At 31.7% G+C, this 19,878-nt stretch overlaps 1 protein-coding gene and 1 pseudogene across 1 annotated transcript; both read right to left on the bottom strand.

The window, feature by feature from the left end:
- Positions 1-2,017: 2,017 nt before the first annotated feature.
- On the bottom strand, positions 2,018-4,151 carry LOC115890566 (annotated as a pseudogene).
- A 1,090-nt stretch (positions 4,152-5,241) lies between these two features.
- On the bottom strand, positions 5,242-13,335 carry LOC115890570 (tetratricopeptide repeat protein 25-like). The gene is made up of 3 exons (XM_030910838.1): positions 13,259-13,335; positions 8,812-9,053; positions 5,242-6,004 (listed from the first exon to the last, which is right to left on the bottom strand). Exons 1-3 carry the CDS (start codon positions 13,320-13,322, stop codon positions 5,393-5,395), a joined length of 918 nt encoding a protein of 305 aa, XP_030766698.1. The 5' UTR covers positions 13,323-13,335; the 3' UTR covers positions 5,242-5,392.
- Between the last annotated feature and the right edge of the window lie 6,543 nt (positions 13,336-19,878).

Genomic DNA, 19,878 nt, shown 5'->3' with positions numbered 1-19,878 from the left:
ACTTAAGATACTGTGATGTAAGCCATACGCTAAATAAATAAAATAACCTCAAATAACCGCTTGAATTACGACGCTCCTAAGCCCATTAAATCAGACCATTTTTTCGCCATTGATGATGGGGTTTCATAGTGCACGAAACGTCGTCAAAATATCATTAAAAGATAGGGTTCCATGAGACAGACTCACCAGGGACATGCGTATGAATTATCAGTAACTTTTTTTTAAATATGTGCTCCACTGCTTGTTATGAAAATTGTGCCTGCCGTTTAATGCCAATTAAAAGTTATATCTTGATATTTTTTCGATTTCTACCTCCTTGATGAGATAAACGCAATTTGAGACGAAATTTTTCTAAAGATAACCAATACCAGTGTTCATGTGGAACAAGCTGGCGTGTGAATGATTTTTTCACGGTATTAACCAAGAAACATATATTTTTGTTCAATAATTGTAGAAACTCAATGTTTTAGAATAGGTAACTCTACATTAAGGACATTAATAAAGTTTACCAAAATTCAGACCGTTAGGTGTTGAAAAAAGTTTTTGAAAACGTTAAATATTTTTGTTTATTATGTGAAACTTTGTACGAATGAAGAGCCACTTACTTAAAAGTTTGTATATGTTTTCAAGACCTACGGGCATTTAGTTTTAATAATAGTTTTTGCAATAATAGATGTATCATAAAAAATCATTTATAATCATTGTGTTATAAAAATTGTTTAACATCAATTTCTATGTGGTATAAAATTAATTCTTTTTAATAGTAAAATTTCGTCAATTGTAATTATTTTTTTCACAACCCGCAACGAAATAAGTTATTAGCCAACTTTTTTGTCTTTTCCGCAACCTCTTCAAGCTTTTTCTGTTGTTCAACGGGTACCCCTATCTACGGAAAAACTTTATTAGCCCAGTATTTGAAATCTAACGTGATTGCAATTAGGGTTAATACGAGCTCGGTGTAAGTATAAAAGCAAATAAAACCCTCGAGAGCCTTCGTTACTGCATTTCTGTTTAGCAACGTATTAAATCCAGAGATTTAGGTGGTATTTACTTAAAGAAGAAATTGTGGATTTAGGGGAAAATTTAAACCTGCTTTAAACAGTTATGAATATATGCGTCAAGTAATGTAATATATGGGAATGTGCCTTGAATTTTATTTCTATTTAATAGAATAATTATATTGTTAGTCACATAATTCAAGAAATAAAACGCAATTTCTTTAGACTAGGATTTAAATATTTTATACTTTTTAAAATTATTACTGATATCTTAAAATATTAATTATTGTGGGTGCCGGGACACAGCGAATTGTATACGTCAATCAATCCTGATTTATACATAAGATTTTTCAATCTTATATAATAAAAAGTTATAGGGGTGAGCCTGCACTTTTGAAAAACACCCGGTATACATATATAACGATCAAATTGTTTTCTTCTGCTACGGGAAATTTTCGATTAATTTCATATGATTTTTTTCAATAACTCAGTAACAAAAATGACATTATGCGGATTTCCGACAATTACTGCATATTCCCTATTTATTTAAATCTTGACTGCAACAAATAGTGCCTATCCCTTTGTAGCAGCTTTACTTGTTATTTTAGTATTTTACGACTGAAACCAAAAACTTTAAAAAATTAATTATATTTTTATAGTAATATAATATTTTTGTAATAACAGAAATATTATTTGTTGTGTTATTATTTGTAAATAACACTAAAATTTTTGATATTATTTATTATTCCATGCATTTCTGTGTACCTTGTCAAAATATTGAGATTTACTTAATTTACAGTGAAATCGTTTTTCTATGTGTGAGAATAATTAAGATACAAATAAAACAAAACTATATAAATATTACACAAACTTTATCACAACAACAATAAAAACAACAACGAACTAGGAACAGATAAGTAGCAATCCCTGTAGAAAATAAGAATAGTGATCACATAATAATAATGATCACAAAATTTCAAGTAAAATGAAAATTTTAATTGTGTTCACATATTCTGTACTTATAATGTATAAAGTTAAAGGTCTCTGGGACCGTATTTCAGTTTCTTCTCTCTATATAGGTATATAATTCTAAGCCTATTATATGAAATATTCATAATTTTTTTTATGAATAGCACAATATAATTCATAAAGAAAGCTAAGTAAATGTAACAAAATTATAAAATGTTATGATGATAGTAAATTAATAATACTCATCATAATTTCAAATATTCTGCCAATAGTTGCCTCCAAAATTCCTGCCTAGCATAATCTACCGTTTCCTGAATACATTTTTCTGTTTTATTATCGTTCTCCTTAAATTTACATTTAATGGATTATGCATTAAGTTATCCAAATATTCCTTATCCGGTCCCAATTCTCTTAGCAATCTGCTGGGTTTCGCAGACTTGCTTCTGTTTTGACTGAACGGAGTCGAACTTCTGCTGCTTTTGTCCGCATTTTTCGATGAAGTCGTTTGTCTAGCGCTCGATTCTTTCGAATTGGGTTCTTTAGATGATTTCGTCACAACGAACGAACTAGTAGGGGAGAATGCCCAACAGTGAGACAGGTCCAACAGTGAGACATTTAATCCCCTTCATTTAAAAGGCGTCGAATCCAATTCCCCTTTCGAGAGTAAAACACTACCTACATTCCAACTATTTTGTACCAAATATGGAACCTGCAGTGTTGGGAGATATATGTCAAATGCACCCAATAAAATTTCTGAAGCTAAAAATAATTTTTAACATGCGCGTTTTCTTCGGTCTGTAAGGTCAACACTTAGTTATTTTAATAAATCCATTAGTGGGGGAGGTAAGTTTAGAATGGTGTTTTAGAATATACGTCTAAGTTTTTTTGCTCAAGTAGTTTTAGAATAAAATAAATTACTAAATGGCCGACTGATGTTAATGTCCGGCAATGAGATAAAATATATTGCCTAACAGTGAGACAGTGTCCCACAGACAGTGCACCCGTTGAGACTGGGACATAGGTACGTTTCGGGCATTCGTTGGCACTGTTGAACATGTCTATCATGTTATTGATAGTATTATTGTTATTAATATTTAAAAGAACATTATAGGCAAATGCAATACAAGAAGGATTCTTGGCTGAGTTAAATATGAGCCAAAGAAAAGATTCTTCTGCAGATGAATGCTTTGTCACAATCTACCCTGACGGACATATGTTAAAATAACATTTTAGCGTTGTTATTTTATGTCAGATTGACACATATAATATTTGGTTTATGAATTTGTTATATAACAGAGTTTTTCTTTATTTTAAGTCGAAGTTACATTAACAACAAAAATCTATGAAACTCTTTTTTTAATTTCGTTAGTTGACTAAGTTAATTATATTTTTAGTACTTGTGTTTATATTTTAAGTCCTTTGTTTAACACAGCTCTACTTTGTTTTATGCCAAACACCAATAAAATACTCTTAACTATTTTTTAAGTAATTAATAAATAGTTATTTGTTTAAAACTTCCTTTTTCTTCCTGTTGGACCTTAGGGCCCAACAATGAGACAAATGCAATAATAACAATATTGTTAAGTTTAAGGCATGTTTTTGTCTCAATGAGTGTAGTTAATTAAACATGTTTAGGAAAGAGTGGTTGCCTTTAAAGTATACTAAAATACTTTACTTTGATGAAAAACTAAAATATTTTACGGTCTTAAAAAAATGTGTCTCCCTATTGGGCATTCTCCCATAGCGTTTTCGATAGCTTTTTGAGCGCCCAACTTGAATCCCTCATGGTCTGGTCGGATATGTAATCCTCGTTGGTAGTACACAAGGCTGTGTTCGAAGTCTTAGAAATAATATAAGGTCTCCGCTTTCTGATAGATAGCTTTTATATAGAATCTATGGTCTTGTACTGTCCACGCATTACTTTGATTCTTGTACTTCTAAGTTTTACTTTGAATTTGATAGACAATGGGTCAGTATTAAGACTAAAAGAATCGGACTTCCATTTTCATTATTAATTTTGTTTACAAAACTTTTCGGTCAGAAGTATCACTGAGCGTTATCAAGTGTGAGCTAAACTAAATCCTAAAACTACTGAGCTTATATACTAGATACTAGAGCCGAGCATTCACCCGTGAAATTGTTGGTGCAGTCACGCATGAGGTTCTCCACTAAGAATACCCGCATTGGAGCGTTTTATGTGTGGTTGCCATATTGTTGAAATTTCCACACTTGGATTGTTAAAAATGTTATTATTGTTAGAAAGGAATACGGCCTCTTTAAATTTGCGCTTTTTCCAATTGGTTCTTTGTGGATAACCCAGGCTTCCGACAATTTTATGTTGTGGTGCTTGGACCACACATGAACTGCAATATACGACTTCACTGTTTTACCTCTGCGTATGTTTTTTTATGTTCGTCAAGTCATACATGTAGAAGACGTTTAGTCTCTCAAATTTACGACTCACCGCACTCGCAAGGTACCTAGTAGATGCACTCTTTTTCTTGGTTTAATGATTCCTGTTTTATTTTTGTTAGGACACTCTTTGGAGTAGTCCTAGAATTAAAAACAGTTTTAATTTTATTCGCCTGATCTTCCCCTATGTTCCTTCCACATATGGAATCGTCAAGAGAGAGAGAGAGAGAGCATCCTCCTCAGGCTGGCACACCAATGAGTTAGACTTGCAGTTGGATATAATATTGTCTAAGAATTTTCCAGAATAACCATTCTGAAACAAATCGGTTTTAACATTACTTAGATCAGAATTCAGAGATTCTTGGTCACTGCATATAGTGATTGCTCTATGACGTAATGTTTTAACTTTACCTTTTTTGGTTGCCTATAATAAAAGTACTTTACAGAGTGTTCTAACAAAAAAACAGAACCGGAATCATCAAACCTCATCAAACCAAGAAAAAGAGTGCATCTACTAGGTACTTTGCGAGTGCGATGAGTCGTAAATTTGAGAGAGACAAAACGTCCTCTACATGTACGACTTGACGAACATAAAAAACATATTCAGAGAGGTGAAACAATAAAGCAGGGTACTGCAGTTCATGTGGGGTCCAAGCACTACAACATAAAATGGTCGGAAGCCCGGCTTGTCCCCAAAGAACCAAATTGGAAAAACCGCAAATTTAAATAGGCCGTGTTAATTTCTAACAATAATAAACCCTTTAGCAATCCAAGTATGGAAATTTCAACAATATATCAACCACTGCACCAAACTATTTCACAGGTGAATGCTCAGCTCTGTATACATGTATCCGAAATTCCTTTAGTTTTAATACTTCTAAGCTCATTACAGGAAGTTTTCATATATTATTATTATTTACGAATGATATACCTAATATGATTCATAATTACGTACTAAATAAACTTAACAAAATATTACAATGTTATGATGTTCATAAATTAATAACAGTTATCTATTTCAAATGTTTTGGCAGTTGTTGCCTCCAAAATTCCTGCCTAGCATTAAGGTAATCTACGGTTTCCTGAATACATTTCTCTATTTTATTATCGTTCTCCTTAAATTTACACTTAATATTAGGGTTATGCATTAAGTTATCCAAATATTCCTTATCCGGTCCCAATTCTCTTAACAATCTGCTGGGTTTCGCAGACTTGCTTCTGTTTTGACTGAACGGAGTCGATCTCCTACTGCTTTTGTCCGCATTTTTCGATGAAGTCGTTTGTCTAGCGCTCGATTCTTTCGAACTAGGTTCTTTAGATGATTTCGTCACCACAAACGAACCAATAGCGTTTTCGATAGCTTTTTGAGCTTTGTGCACTCCCAACTTGAATCCCTCATGGTCTGGTCGGATATGTAATCCTCGATGGTAGTACATGAGGCTGTGCTCGAAATCTCCTAAATAATATAAGGCCTCCGCTTTCTGATAGATAGCTTTAATAAAACCTTTATCGACTTGAAGCGCGGTTTCGGCGTCTTTCAGTGCCTTTTCCGGTTGACCTAGCTGGATATAGCATTTGCTTCTGGCGACCAGCGAATGTTTTTCCGCAGGATTGAGCTCGAGCGCCTGAAACAGATTGACGTTATCGGTCTACTTGTTTGAAAGGATATATTAAAAAAGGTAATAACAAAGTTTAATAAAAGATGAACCATCAAACATTGATATTTAACAAACAACAGAAGTTTTCAATATGTTTATTGGACCAAAATATGTAACTAATATAAAATCTAAAATAAATTGTTTTAAAAGATTTTATTAGCCCGTAGCAGGGCACTAATGCGGAGAAAAAGTATTGAAAAGGGATAAATTTTGTGCAACAAATTAGGGAGAAGATTTTGACAAACTACATCCAAAAAGTGACAAGCAATGCAGTTTTTCTGTGAATTAAAATGACAAACAGAACTGTCTTTGGATAGTAGGGTGTCCGTTATTTACAAAGTTGATAATTTCTCTCATGACTCACTCTAAATTTTTAGTTTATTGTCTAAAAAAAATAACAGGCCATTGTAAACCCTTAATATTCACAATAAACCTTGCCCCAAAGACGATTCATTTTCCATTTAAATTACATGGGAATTTACCACTTTTTGCAAATCATTTTTTTCTCTCGATCTTGTTCTCATGTAGCCTTGACAGTCTATAATATATTCTTCTACAGAATTGAACGCTCTACAAAAAAGGTCTCTTACAATTTTTCGATAAGCCTACTCTTTCAAAAGTTATTCACGGTTAAAATTCCTAAAAACTCGATAAATTGCTAAATTTTTCAACTTTTTGACAAAATTATGATTATTTTTGAAAAATTTAACCTATTACTGTAAAAATATAAAATTCTGATGGTGTTAAGGTTGGGAAATACCATATCATACCATACATGCATCCTTGATATGGAATTACCATACCAAGGATGCATTTATTACTTAAGCCTTCACTACCCAAGGATGCATTTATTACTGTACAACCAGCGCACCATTTGTGACCTGAGGCTCCAAATCTTCCATGAAGTCGTCTGACAACTGCTTATTGTAATTGAAATAATTTGCTACAGTCTTGAGATTTTTCAATGTCATTGCTTTCTTTAGGTCCTGCTTTCTTTAGGTATCTTTCCTACGCCTTATATTATTAGTTGGCCAGTTCATTAGCTTTTGATATTTTTTTTACATTTATCTCTACATGTTGTCAAACTATAAAATGTATTTTTAATTCTGTGGATCACAAAGTGATTAGAATAAGTCAGTAATAAATACCCTGCTAATACAAAACTAAAAGTTACACTAATAAAAATAAAATAAATAAAGTAAAATTGAATCCATAAAATTAAGCGTTTATAATTTTATGGATTAAATTCATATTCTGTAAACTCTTTGAGCGAATAAAGGGTATTCTTTCAAAGAATGAATTTGCTAAGAAAACTACATAAACCAATTCTTCTCAAGAAAACTGCATAAACCAAGGTTTCTTATGCTTTTAGGAGTTTGTTGTAGTCTTGATAATGTCCATGACTGTCGTAGTCATGGTAATATCGAAATCATGTCAATTTTATGTTTTGACACGAATATAATGTATTACTACAAAAGACGATCAAAAGAGAGATATCTCTGATATACAGGGTGGTCCGGACTGTATTCCAGAAACATCGGCAGCATATCCTGTAGATAAAAATAAGTAACTCGTATAAACATTTATCCTAAAATGCTTAGTTTCGGAGATACAGGCTGTAGAAAATTGGTGTCTGGGAGTTTTTTGACATGAGAAATTTGGGATTTTGATGCCAATATGACTCCTATTTGTAGAGAGAGCCACCTACATTTGTTTTAACTGTTTTGAAGTGTAATAACTTTTCGTCCGTACCTGTATAAAACTAGTGAATGAAAACAATTACATTTCCGTGATTGTTTATGTAAAAAATGTCTTTTGGTAAAAATCGCTACGAGCATCCGTTCTTAAGATGGAAAGCATCCGTTCTTAAGATGGAAGAATGGAAATAGTGATGAAATAAACATGAAGATACATTTGGGAACTTTTTATATTTTTAAATTAATCTTAAATTTTTCTCCAAAAAATAATAATAAAACAGTTTCTGTTAAATTTTTGGCACAAAAATATTTCAAATTTATGATTTCGGTTTAATAACTATTTAGTCAACATGTTTAATTTATGTCAATGATGACAGGGGATTGATAATTCCAAATATCTCGAGAATCATTACTCGTAGCGATTTTTACCAAGGAACCTTCTTTATGTAGAAAACGTCGCAAATGTATATTTTTTTACTCAGTAGTTTTATGCAGGTATGGAGGAAAAGTTATTACTCTTCAAAACAGTTAAAAAATATGTAAGTGGCGCTCTTTACAAGTAGGGAGTCATATTAACATCAAAATCAAATTTCTCATGTCAAAAAACTCTCCCAAATCACCAATTTTCATCCAAGTATCGAGGTTAGTTCAGAGATTATTTGGAAAAAATCGAAATAAAAATAAAACTTCTACACATTGTATCTCCGAAACTAAGCATTTTAGGACATTTATACGAACTTTTTTACTTATTTTTATCTGCAGAATATGCTGCAGCAGTTTCCGGAATACAGTTTATACCACCCTGTATATTATATAACCGATAATTTCCTTTTTCTTTTTTATATAATATACTATACGATTATACGATCAAAATAATCGGCGTCAGAGTTGGCTTATATCGAGGCTTATATACGTAACAGTCATTGATCGTCATTTTGGTGTAAGACATAATAATATGATGTGTTTAATAAAAAGATTGTATTATCGAGTTAAATACTCTTTCCAACTAAATACATTTAATATATTAGAATTACAACAATTAAAAAGAAGATTTCATTATTAAAAGTAAATTGTAACCTTCGAAATAAAGTTTATTGCTATATTGAGGTCTCCACGTCCCATCTCGTAATTTCCTAAAGCCAAGAACGTGCTTGGTTCGGCCTCTTCTGGAATTTGCAATATTTTAGATCGATCCTGTTTCCGTTTAATTTTTAACGACTGCTTGATATCTTTAGAACCTAAATTGACAGCGGCTGCTCTATCCTTGTCGCAGTAAATTTCTTCATCTCTTGGGTTTTTTACTTTTCTCCTTCTTCTACCTAAAATTTAAAAAAATCTTTTCAGTCGTATGGAAGTGTCATGTAAATGGTGTAAAAAATAGGGAAGTGATAGCGATATTCTCTCATTGCTGCGAAGCCCCTTCATTTTCCAGTTAGTAAAAAAAAATTAAACGAGCTGCTGTATACACTAAATAAATAAAATAGAAAACAAATTTTTTGCAGTATAGGTATATAATAAAATTATATAAGGATTCTTGCCACTTAACTGCTGATATAGAAAATTAATTCTACGCTGTGTTTGTCATAATGTGGACCAACTTGCCCTCACTACCGGTTTCGGAGCCCTACTCTATCATCAGGTGAGCTTGGGCAGATCCACAAAATGACAATCACAGCGCAAAGATAGTTAAATCCGACTTGTCGGAAAGTATCGGTTAGATATTAAGTCCCGAACGTGGATCTGCCCAAGCTCACCTGATGATGGAGTAGGGCTCCGAAACCGGTAGTGAGAGCAGGTTGATCCACATTATGACAAACACAGCGTAGAATTAAATTTCTATATCAGCAGTTAAGTGGCAAGAATCCTTATATAACTTTATTATATACCTATGCTGCAAGAAATTTGTTTTCTATTTTATAATTTGGCTTGCCTGAAAAAAGCCTTTTACCATCCTTTTACTATCGATAGTTGTACCTCGATGGTACGAAAGTACTACCATTGCACGCAGGCCACTATCTCCCGTTCGGGACTTAATATCTAACCGACACTTTCCGACAAGTCGGATTTAACTATCTCTGCGCTGTGGTTGTCATTTTGTGGATCTGCCCAAGCTCACCTGATGATGGAGTAGGGCTCCGAAACCAGTAGTGAGAGCAGGTTGATCCACATTATGAGAAACACAGCGTAGAATTAAATTTCTATATCAGCAGTTAAGTGGCAAGAATCCTTATATAATTTTACTAAATAAATAATAGGTAATACACAAATTTTTAGAGTTACTATATGTTTTGAGTAAATAGACAAGGGAAGTAGCATCTGATGGAGACTATCAAAAATGGAGACTGACTTAAATTTCGGTTTATCAGTGACATTATACTTTTATTTAAAACGCGTCAAAATATAATGTAAGGTAGACTGAATTATTGCTGATTTTGTTTTACATTGAGTCAATAAATGTTATTAGTTATGAAAATTGCTGAAAAATATATTTCTAATAAAAATAAATAAGATATACCAAAAATACAGATACACGCTACTGAAAAAAGTCAAATTTCCCTATACCTTTCCATATACCAATTATTTTTGACAAGGAAACAGTGCAATAAATGCAACAGAAAATAAATGCAAAAATGGCAAAAACATCATTAGTTTGTTCTAAATAAATTTTTGTAATTGATTGGTGTAAATTCTGTTCCATTGTTATTTATTTTATTTTTTTGAATGAAAACTCTCTCAAGATTCACACAATAATCTAACTCTAATTAACTAGTTCACTAAGTTCTGACACAATTTAATTTTAAATTTGTACACTCCCTTTAAATCAAATATTTTTCGAAGGGGTTTCAGCTTCGCATACAAATTATTCAAAGAGATTCAAGGAAACATTACAACGGTCGTGGTTTAAAATGCGAGAAACAAAAACATTTTTTGGAAATAGGTTTCTGTGTTTGAAACGTTCTATTCTTTTTTCATCTATAACCAAAACTCTGTCTCTACACCAAAACTTTACTTTTGCACTGGACGCGCGTTGACCCAGGGCCGGCGGAAGGGCCGGGCGACCCGGGCGCCCGCCTGGCGCGCCGAATGTGAGGGGCGCCACGCCAGCGACTAAAATATTTAAAAAAATTGTTCGTGGTATTTTACTTATAACTGAAAAGCTATTAACTCTTTGTAAATAACCCTTCCTTTCTATAATTCTTGTTTTTATAAATGTTCTCTAAATAAACTGTTTTGGGTCAAGAGTCAGCAAAATTGACAGTTTTAGACTGCTTGTTGTTCAAAATTGCACTTTGTCTACTACCCACACCCTTTATTTGTTAATGGCTGATCTGCCCTAAAATTATATAAGACAAATATTCATTCGCAAGAAGCTAAATAGGATCCCGATATCCTTATTATCAAAAAAAAAGTTGTAAGTTTGCCTCATTAATTTATTAACAGTAGTGGGAAAATATCAAACTTTTGGTGATTTTGATTGTTCAGGATTGAATATGTAGTAATACATGGTAAATGGTAGCAGAATCGTAGAAATTTCTCATTAAAGCAACACAAATGAATGCATCTCAAATCTCAAACACTGGCTGATCCTCATTTTGAAGCCGACAAAACTGTATCTGATCATACCTATACTGATTCTGCACGAAATAACTAATTGTGAAAATGAAAAGATTTTTTTCTTAAATTCTTATAGAAAAATAATGCAATTGCTTGCAACTAAATAGTAATGTTTTCAAAGTTCACTTATACTTATCATTTATATACCGGGTGCGTTTCAAAACTGGCTCACTCCTATAACTTGTTTATTTTTTCAGGCGAAAAAACGAGATTTGGTATGTTAGTATACGACATAAATTAGGATTAATTGACGTATTCAATTGTTTTTGATCACTTCCTCTTTCACCGGAAATTAATAAAGCTTTTGATTTTTAAATGTCAACCTCGGTATATTTCTACTTTATGCGATAGAAAATGACAATCTGAATAGAATGACATTTCATATGTCAACTTTTGACATTTTCGCATATGGATTATTTGAAATTGTAACATACGGTTCATAACGACAATTTGACTCGAAATATCTAGTGTGTGTTACAAAATTATTCGTAAAAAAATATTTTTCCAAATATGCAAATGAACCACTTGTTCCATTTGAAAAAATTGGCTTATGATTAAAAATACGATTTGGGCATTTTTTAACGGACCATTTTTGATCAAAAATGTCAAAAGTTGACATATGATATATCATTCTACTCGGAGTGTCATTTTCTATCGAATAAACCAGAAATATACAGACGGTGCCATTTAAAAATCAATAGTTTTTCGTTGAAACAGGAAGTGACCAAAAACAATTGAATACGTCAATCAATCCTAATTTATGTCATATACTAACATACCAAATTTCGTATTTTATCTAAAAAAATAAAACTTTAAAGATGCACCCGGTATAGAAGAAACAACCGCGGACTAAGATTGAACGAAGAGAAGAATTTTGAAGTACCTTTAAGTAAAATTTTATTGTTAAAGTAACATAAATATGCTTAGTTGTTGTGGTAACATGTTAACTTTAGGGGGGGGGAGGGCGCCAGGTAGGGGATTCGCCCGGTCTCAATATTTCCCTTCCGCCGCCGCCGGCTCTGGCGTTGACGGAACAGATGATTAAACTGTTTTAATCATCTGCTGATGATGCTAACATGGTTGGCGAAACGTCTTTTGGTGTATTGTGGTGAATTAAGTTTTATTTTGCCATCAATATCGTATCGAGAAAAAACGAAATTAAACAAAGACGCAAACCAAAGAAATCAAAATACGCTGTAAGCTAAAACGCGCCTGCTTACGAATTTCAATTGCTGAGTGCTTCTCAAATCTTGCTATATTTTACAATATTTTATCAATAAATCAAAATGGTACCCTCTTGCTCAAGAAGTTTTTTGCATGTCTATGTTTAGAAAAATTTCCAAAATGAAAAACAGAAACGTATTTTCAAGTAACTGGTTTCACCTATTCTAAAGTTGAAAAACTACAAATTATGCATTTCCGCAAGAAAAATGTCGTGATTTTCTATTTGGAAATGCTTCCAAACACTAAATAAAGAAATATTTCTTACATTACTATTAACTAATTTCAGCTAAGCTAAAGTAGCCCTGATTTCCAATTCTAAAGTTGAAAAACTGAAAATGTTAATTTATTAATTTTTGCCCGTTAGGCAAATTTGTTTATTAGTAAACCATTGCTGACAATTAGTCTCCGTTGGATTAACGCAGCAGTGTTTACAGAAAATAACTAACACTACTATGCAATGTTAACAATAACGAGTTGTATATGGCTAATGATCCTGGTGATCGATGCCTAGGGAAAAAACTACACTACTCAAAACAATTATCTCTGTCTCGGGCTTGACTTTGCCAAAATTATCATCGATTGTCACTCCCCAACCATCTTTGACGCCGTTTTTTTCTCGATCATACGGGACTTTTAATGTGTATGTTCTTTAATGTAACCGCTTGTAAAAAATAATTAAGAATACCTTTTTTCCTTGGCGAGTCCTCTGTAATTTGTTTTGATAATTTCCGACTAGTTTCGGCAGACATCGGAGCTTGCCGCAACCGACCTTCCCCATCAACGGGGACACATTTTTCTACTAAACCATCTTTATTTTCGTTTTCTGCTTGTCCCTCTTCTGGCTCAGTAATACTGATTCTGACAAAGCTTTGAATCAACTCTGTCTCACGGGTGATGAGTTTTTCTGCTTTCAATATCACATCGTCTTCCATATTTTAATCTAAGAAACCATCAAAATATTTAAGAAAAAAAACTGCATATCATAATTTGTAATAAAAATATTATTATTAAATTTACCTGAATTTTAGTAATAAGGTTTATAAAAATTCACTGCACTTAAATAACTTGAAGGTTTACAAAAAAGACGATTTGCTCAAAGCGTGGAGGATCAATCGAATAGGTGGCGAAAGTAACACTTTTTGCTGTTTGTTACTATGGAAACATTAAAAGGGTGTGATCAATGGGGCGGCAATTCACGCGATTTGAAAAGGGATATTGGCACGTATTAGGGGATAACTGTTCTCTTTGTTGCTCGTACTGTTAAGTATTAAACATATAGTAATGAAATAAACATGTGTATAGTGTCAAGAGAATTATCAAATTTTATTGATATTCTCTACAGGCTAATTCAAATTCGACACGACCATTGGGATCTCGAAAAATACCTATATGGGATATACGAGGATGGTTAAATTAGGGCAAAGTTGCATGATATGCAGTTTACTAGTTAGGTACTAAGGTGCATGATATGCAGTTTAGAAACATGTTTAATTCCGAGTAGTTCCGGAGATATTCGAGAAAAAAAAACGAAAATTCAAGATTTCGACTGTTATTTGTACAGGGTGGGACAAATTCGACGCTTTTAAATGGAAACACCCTTTTCTATAGGAGATAGACAAAAACTAATATCGGTGTCTGGAGCTCAATTTTTGTCAAAAACATGATGGTGAAACCCGCATATCGATATCTGTTACTGTTTCGGAGTTACGGGGTGTTTTTCAAAAATATGCATTTTTAACAAATCGCTGTAACTTTTTTGCTATAGAAAATTTTGTATTTTTATGAAAACATTTCCAAAGCACCTTTTTACATATAATTTAATGGTTTAAGTATATTTTTTTTAAAATTAATAATTTAAGAATTATCAACAGAAAATTTGATTTATTACATGGGACACCCTGTATATTTTTAATTTATTGAAAATAATTTAAAATTGCCTTTCCAAAAATATAACACACTTGATATTTTCCTCGATTCCTCTTCGAGATATAGAGTATATAAAAATTCGCCCGCTTTAAAAAATAAGTAGGCTTTGAACGGCACTGGCTGTAATGCAAAAAAAATTCTAGCTGTGAGCATCAATTAACACGAAAATAATATTTGCTATGAGAGATGCAGAATTTTATAACAATTTAAAATATATTTAACCAACATCAACACATTTAAACTATATCTAATAACAATAAAATTAATAAAAACAAATAGCAAACCTACGTAAATAGGAAACCAAAAGACATGAGATTTTGCTACAGGTGTTTGACATATCTTCACATGTCTTCTGTTATGGACAGACGGGGCAGTTTTTGAACATTTCTCCCGGAATCATTAACTCAGTGGGGGTGAAAGATACCCTCTCATAACTGCTAAGTATCTCTAATTCTTGTCTAGATTATACGGAAGAATAAGGAACGTTTATTCTTCCGCAAATATATCCATAGGATTAGATCCATGGGCACTAAGTCATGCGTTTTCGACGGCCAACGGCTAGGATCTTGGTTAGCTATTCAATTATTCTTGAAATTGGCTGCAAAAATTTGCTGATAACTTCAGCGTTCAGAGGCGGTGCGTCGTCTTGCTGGAAAATATGTTTTCGAGTTCCATTAAGGGCATATCATCAATAAGTGGTCCAAAGCCTACTAGTTGAAAAAGGAGAACTTTTAAAAATTCTGTATTTCGAAGGGGATTAAAGCAAAATATCAAGTGTGCTATATTTTTGGAAAGGTAATTTTAAATTATTTTCAGTTCATTAAAAATATAGAGGGTGTCCCAAATAAAAAATCAATTTTTCTGTTGATAACTCTTAAATTATTAATTTAAAAAAATATATACTTAAACCATTAAATTCTACGTAAAACGGTGCTTTGGAAATGTTTTCATAGAAATACAAAATTTTCCATAGCAAAAAAGTTACAGTGATTTGTTAAAAATGCACTTTTTTGAAAAACACCCCGTAACTCCGAAACGGTAACAGATATTGATGTGCGGTTTTCACCATCATGTTTTTGATGAAAATTGAGCTCCAGACACCGATATCAGTTTTCGTCTATCTCCTATAGAAAAGAGTGTTTCCATTTAAAAGTGTCGAATTTGACTCACCCTGTACATTATTATTGTTACAACAGTGTTTTCAGATTTGTCATCCGACGTTTTGTCCTTTGACCACCTTTGTTTTCTTGTAGGCGCCATATAAGATTTTTACTCATCGAAATAGATAAATTCACTGCGATTCTGTAACGATGTACAACGATAGAGTAAAGTCCATTATCTCATTTGTTTCGAGGTTTACAGAAAAATGTTAAATATAAAAGTTATAGGGAAGGTTAAGATACACATTTAAAAAAATTATGATAGAGTATACAGGGTGCTTCAAAAAAATGCACCCGAATTATAATAGTGCTGGCCTCAAAAAAATAAGGTAAATGTCATGGTAAAGATCGTTGGTCTTTTAAAAATCGATTTTTATCATCTAAATTTGAAAGGTAAACATACTAAAACAGTACTATTTATTGTTTGAATGGTAAGTCAGAAGTGTACAGGTAGTACCTTTTACTTAAGGAGTACACTATAGAAAATTAAGGTTAATTTAGACACATCCAATATTTTAGTAGACGAAATTTATGTATTTCTCTGGCCTGATTTAACAGATGCTTTAATAAAATACTCTGTATTTTTATCACTTACTTATAAATCATAATAGAATAAGAATAACATGCCAACTATGGTCCACAAAACATGTTAAATTAGTCAAGAAAGATAAGAATTGGCTATGACTCGGTAATTTTTTGAAAAAAACATATTATAGCTTATATCGCTAAAATGTTTAAATGGCGCTTTTTATAAAGTCCTGGCCAAATATGGTTTCCATTTAATGTCAAAAATGACAGGCTTTAGAAAAAAATGGATAACACAATATCATTAAGGATGTGAATATCTACCACTTTTATCTGAAAACTTTTTGTCTAATTAGGGGTCATTGTCAAAATAGCCGAAATTCATTTTTTTAAATATCTAGTAAGCCATGAACTTTTTCAAAAATCTGAAAGGCGCAACACCCTATTTTATATTTTATTTTTAGATTCTGCGTAAAATTTCATAACTTTTTTTATATATATAGTGTTATATACTTAAAATTAATAGTTTTTGTAATATTTAAATTTGTTTAAACAAATGTTAAATTACAGTGTGGTAAAAAATTGTCAGTGGTACCATTGTTTCTGAAGTTGGAATACCAAAATTTGGTGTGAGAGTTTGAAAGAGATGAGGAAAATGATATATGTAAAGATTTTTTAGTTAAATACCCTACAGGGTCATATAATATTTAACACGAATGTTCATTTATTATTTTAGAAATGTTGCTAAAATATATGTTGATTGTTCAATGCTGTATGGTCTATTAGTTATTAATTTACTCAACTCTATCACCAAAAAATCCATTTCATCGAAAAAGTTCTGTATTTCCTTATAAATATACAATAATAGGTACTATATAAAATCCATAAACCCTTTTAATCCAAACGATATCGTAAATAGTATTAGGACACACAATTAAATACTTTTTTGAATAGATATTTCAATTATTTTTTTTTCCTGCTAATTGACTGGAAATGTACGGAAGGATTTTGAAGATATCATAACATTCAATAAAGGGGGTCTTTAACCTTATAGAAATTGAGCAACTATTATTAGATATAAAAGAAATAAAATAGAAAAACAGTTTGCAAATTCTAAATTCATTTATTGATCAGACTGAACTGGTTTTAAAGTTCAATTCTATAATTTTTTGATTATTTAACGGATCCAAATAAAATAGCTGCCATTCCATTTCGAGAATATCCAGAAGGTTTATAATGTTGCACCAGTGTATCTTAATGCTTCTAATGATTTATATAGATATACAGGGTGGCGCCACTCATACGACGCGGAGGCTCTGAGGAGAACGGGAGTTTATATCAAAATGAAATTTTGGGAGCATATGTAGGTTAATTGAAAGCATTTTATAAAAATATATATAGTTCTACAGGGCGTTTCCATAAAAAGTTACGCATCAAAGTTTGTTTTTTTTTGTAATGGAACACCCTATATATTAATTTATTTTCGGATTAGTAAAGAAATAAAGATGAGTTTCATTAAAGAAGCATAGGTCTAAATTGTTAGGATTTTGATATATTTCACATTTTGTGAAAATGTAGAATAAATTTTAAATTTTACTAACAGTTACCTAAATTGTAATTTACTCTATATAGCCTGATATTTAATTACAATAACCCTTGTATGTTAAACCGAATTAAAATTTGTACCGAAAAGTTATACAGGGTGAAACAGAATTAATACTGAATATTTGCTAATTTTAAAAGTAAGTTAGTCCTTTATTTTAAATAGAACACCCAGTATATTATACCGATATTTAATGGAGAATTCATATATCTTTAAAATACTCTTAAGGTTGCCTACCGCTCAGACAAAGATTTTCCTAGATATTGTCATTTTTATGTTTTTGTCTCAGTAGATCTTTATTATTTCATAAAATCTAGATGGCTGTGATATACCTTTTGATAATTTCACAAAAATTAAAGGACGTATAGTTAAATACTCAACCGTACTAAAAATATACACGTTTAAATCATATTTTAATTGTTACAAAATTAAAACTAGTGTAATTATGACACAAAAATTAGTTAGATGAAGTTAAATGCTCAGTATGTTTACTTTCCTGTTCACTGTTTACATAAAATGATTCTCTTTTCAAAAGACATATGTCAAGTTCTACTTCGAAAAACAATCACAATCATTTCTCTCATGCTGTCGACAATAGTTGGTCGAGTTTTGCAACCACTGTCTTTAACATCCCCCAATAAAAAAAATTCAAGACTTGATTAATTAGGAACATTTAAGTATTCTATTAAATGGTGAATGCAAACTGCAGTCCCCTACTAATAGAATCATATCAATTCTCTCTAATGTACGATCAGTTTCCATGTTTGGCAAATTTCTAATTTTCTTTTATTTTAACTGACACAACATGATAACTAGTTGTTAAAGTTGAAGTAATTTCATAGCTATGTTGAAGTAACGTCAGACGTATCACAGCCACCTAGATTTTATCAAATAATAAAGATTTACTGACACTAAATCATAAAAATCAAAATATGTATCTAGGAAAATTTTTCTTCGAGGGTTAGGTAACCTAATAATACTGGGTATTTCATGTAAAATGAAAGAGTAATTTGCTTTTAAAGGTGATACAAAGATAACCACAATTAATTGTTCTTCATTTGTAGAAAATGTCAAATATGTCAAAAACCTTACATTTTACTTAGTCTCTTTTAGTGTACTTTTGCACTACCTACTCAGTAAGCACAAACAAAACTTTGCATCTGGGGAGATAATGTATGACCTTTTCAAAATTTACATGGGATTTCCTATGTCCCGTGTTTCGATGCACACGGTATAGTGAGCTATAAAAATCTAAACTCGAGTCTAAAGCTTGATTTTCATGCATCCATTGTCCGACGATACGATGATACGATATTAATTTTATTGGTTGAATTTAAAGACTTCGATTGGTTAGAAACGGTTAACCAATCGAAGCCTTTAAATACAACCAATGAAATTAATATCGTATGAACGTATCGTCGGACAACGGATGCATGAAAATCAAGCTTAAATGTGTACTAAATATTATTTTTTTAATAGCAACTGTTAAAATTGCCTTATATCTATCAAAAATAGTAGATAAAATAGTATTTTAACCGCCAGGGTAGATTAAATGATAATTTAACAGCGAGGATAAGTTAAATACTTTATATCTTCCTTTTATCTTCTCGTACGTTTTTTAATTATTATATTTTATTCCATTTTTGAAAATTTTTGTATTCCTTTTCATAAGTTATTCGGGATTTAAATGGAAGTAGTTTGGATATGGCGTTTGTCGCCTCAGCCTGAATATCTGTTGGTAATTTACTTATTTCTTTTTGAGCCATTTTTGGCACCAATTCAATCAGCAATCGACAGGAAAGAGAATTAAGAAAATATTGACCATAGATAAACGAAACAAGTTTGAATTGGAAAGTGCCCATAAGGACAATGTAAACACTATTTGGCGCTATTCTTGCAACGGTCGCGACCCAAAACTTTTGAAAATTTCGGAGCGGTTCGGCTTTTTCCGGAATTATATCGCCAAATATTGTTTATTCAAATTTATTATTATTTTCGTTTAATTTTATAAATAAAATACAGTGTGTTGCATACAAGAAACTTTATTTTATATAAGGACGCATGTATGAAATACCTATGAAACATTGGAAA

Source organism: Sitophilus oryzae, unplaced genomic scaffold (genome assembly GCF_002938485.1).
Source record: "Sitophilus oryzae breed Bouriz unplaced genomic scaffold, Soryzae_2.0 scaffold_882_pilon_pilon, whole genome shotgun sequence".
In the NCBI taxonomy this organism is placed as follows: domain Eukaryota; kingdom Metazoa; phylum Arthropoda; class Insecta; order Coleoptera; family Curculionidae; genus Sitophilus; species Sitophilus oryzae.
The sequence above is the reverse complement of the archived record's forward strand: the minus strand, read 5'-3'. Positions and strand labels throughout refer to the sequence as shown.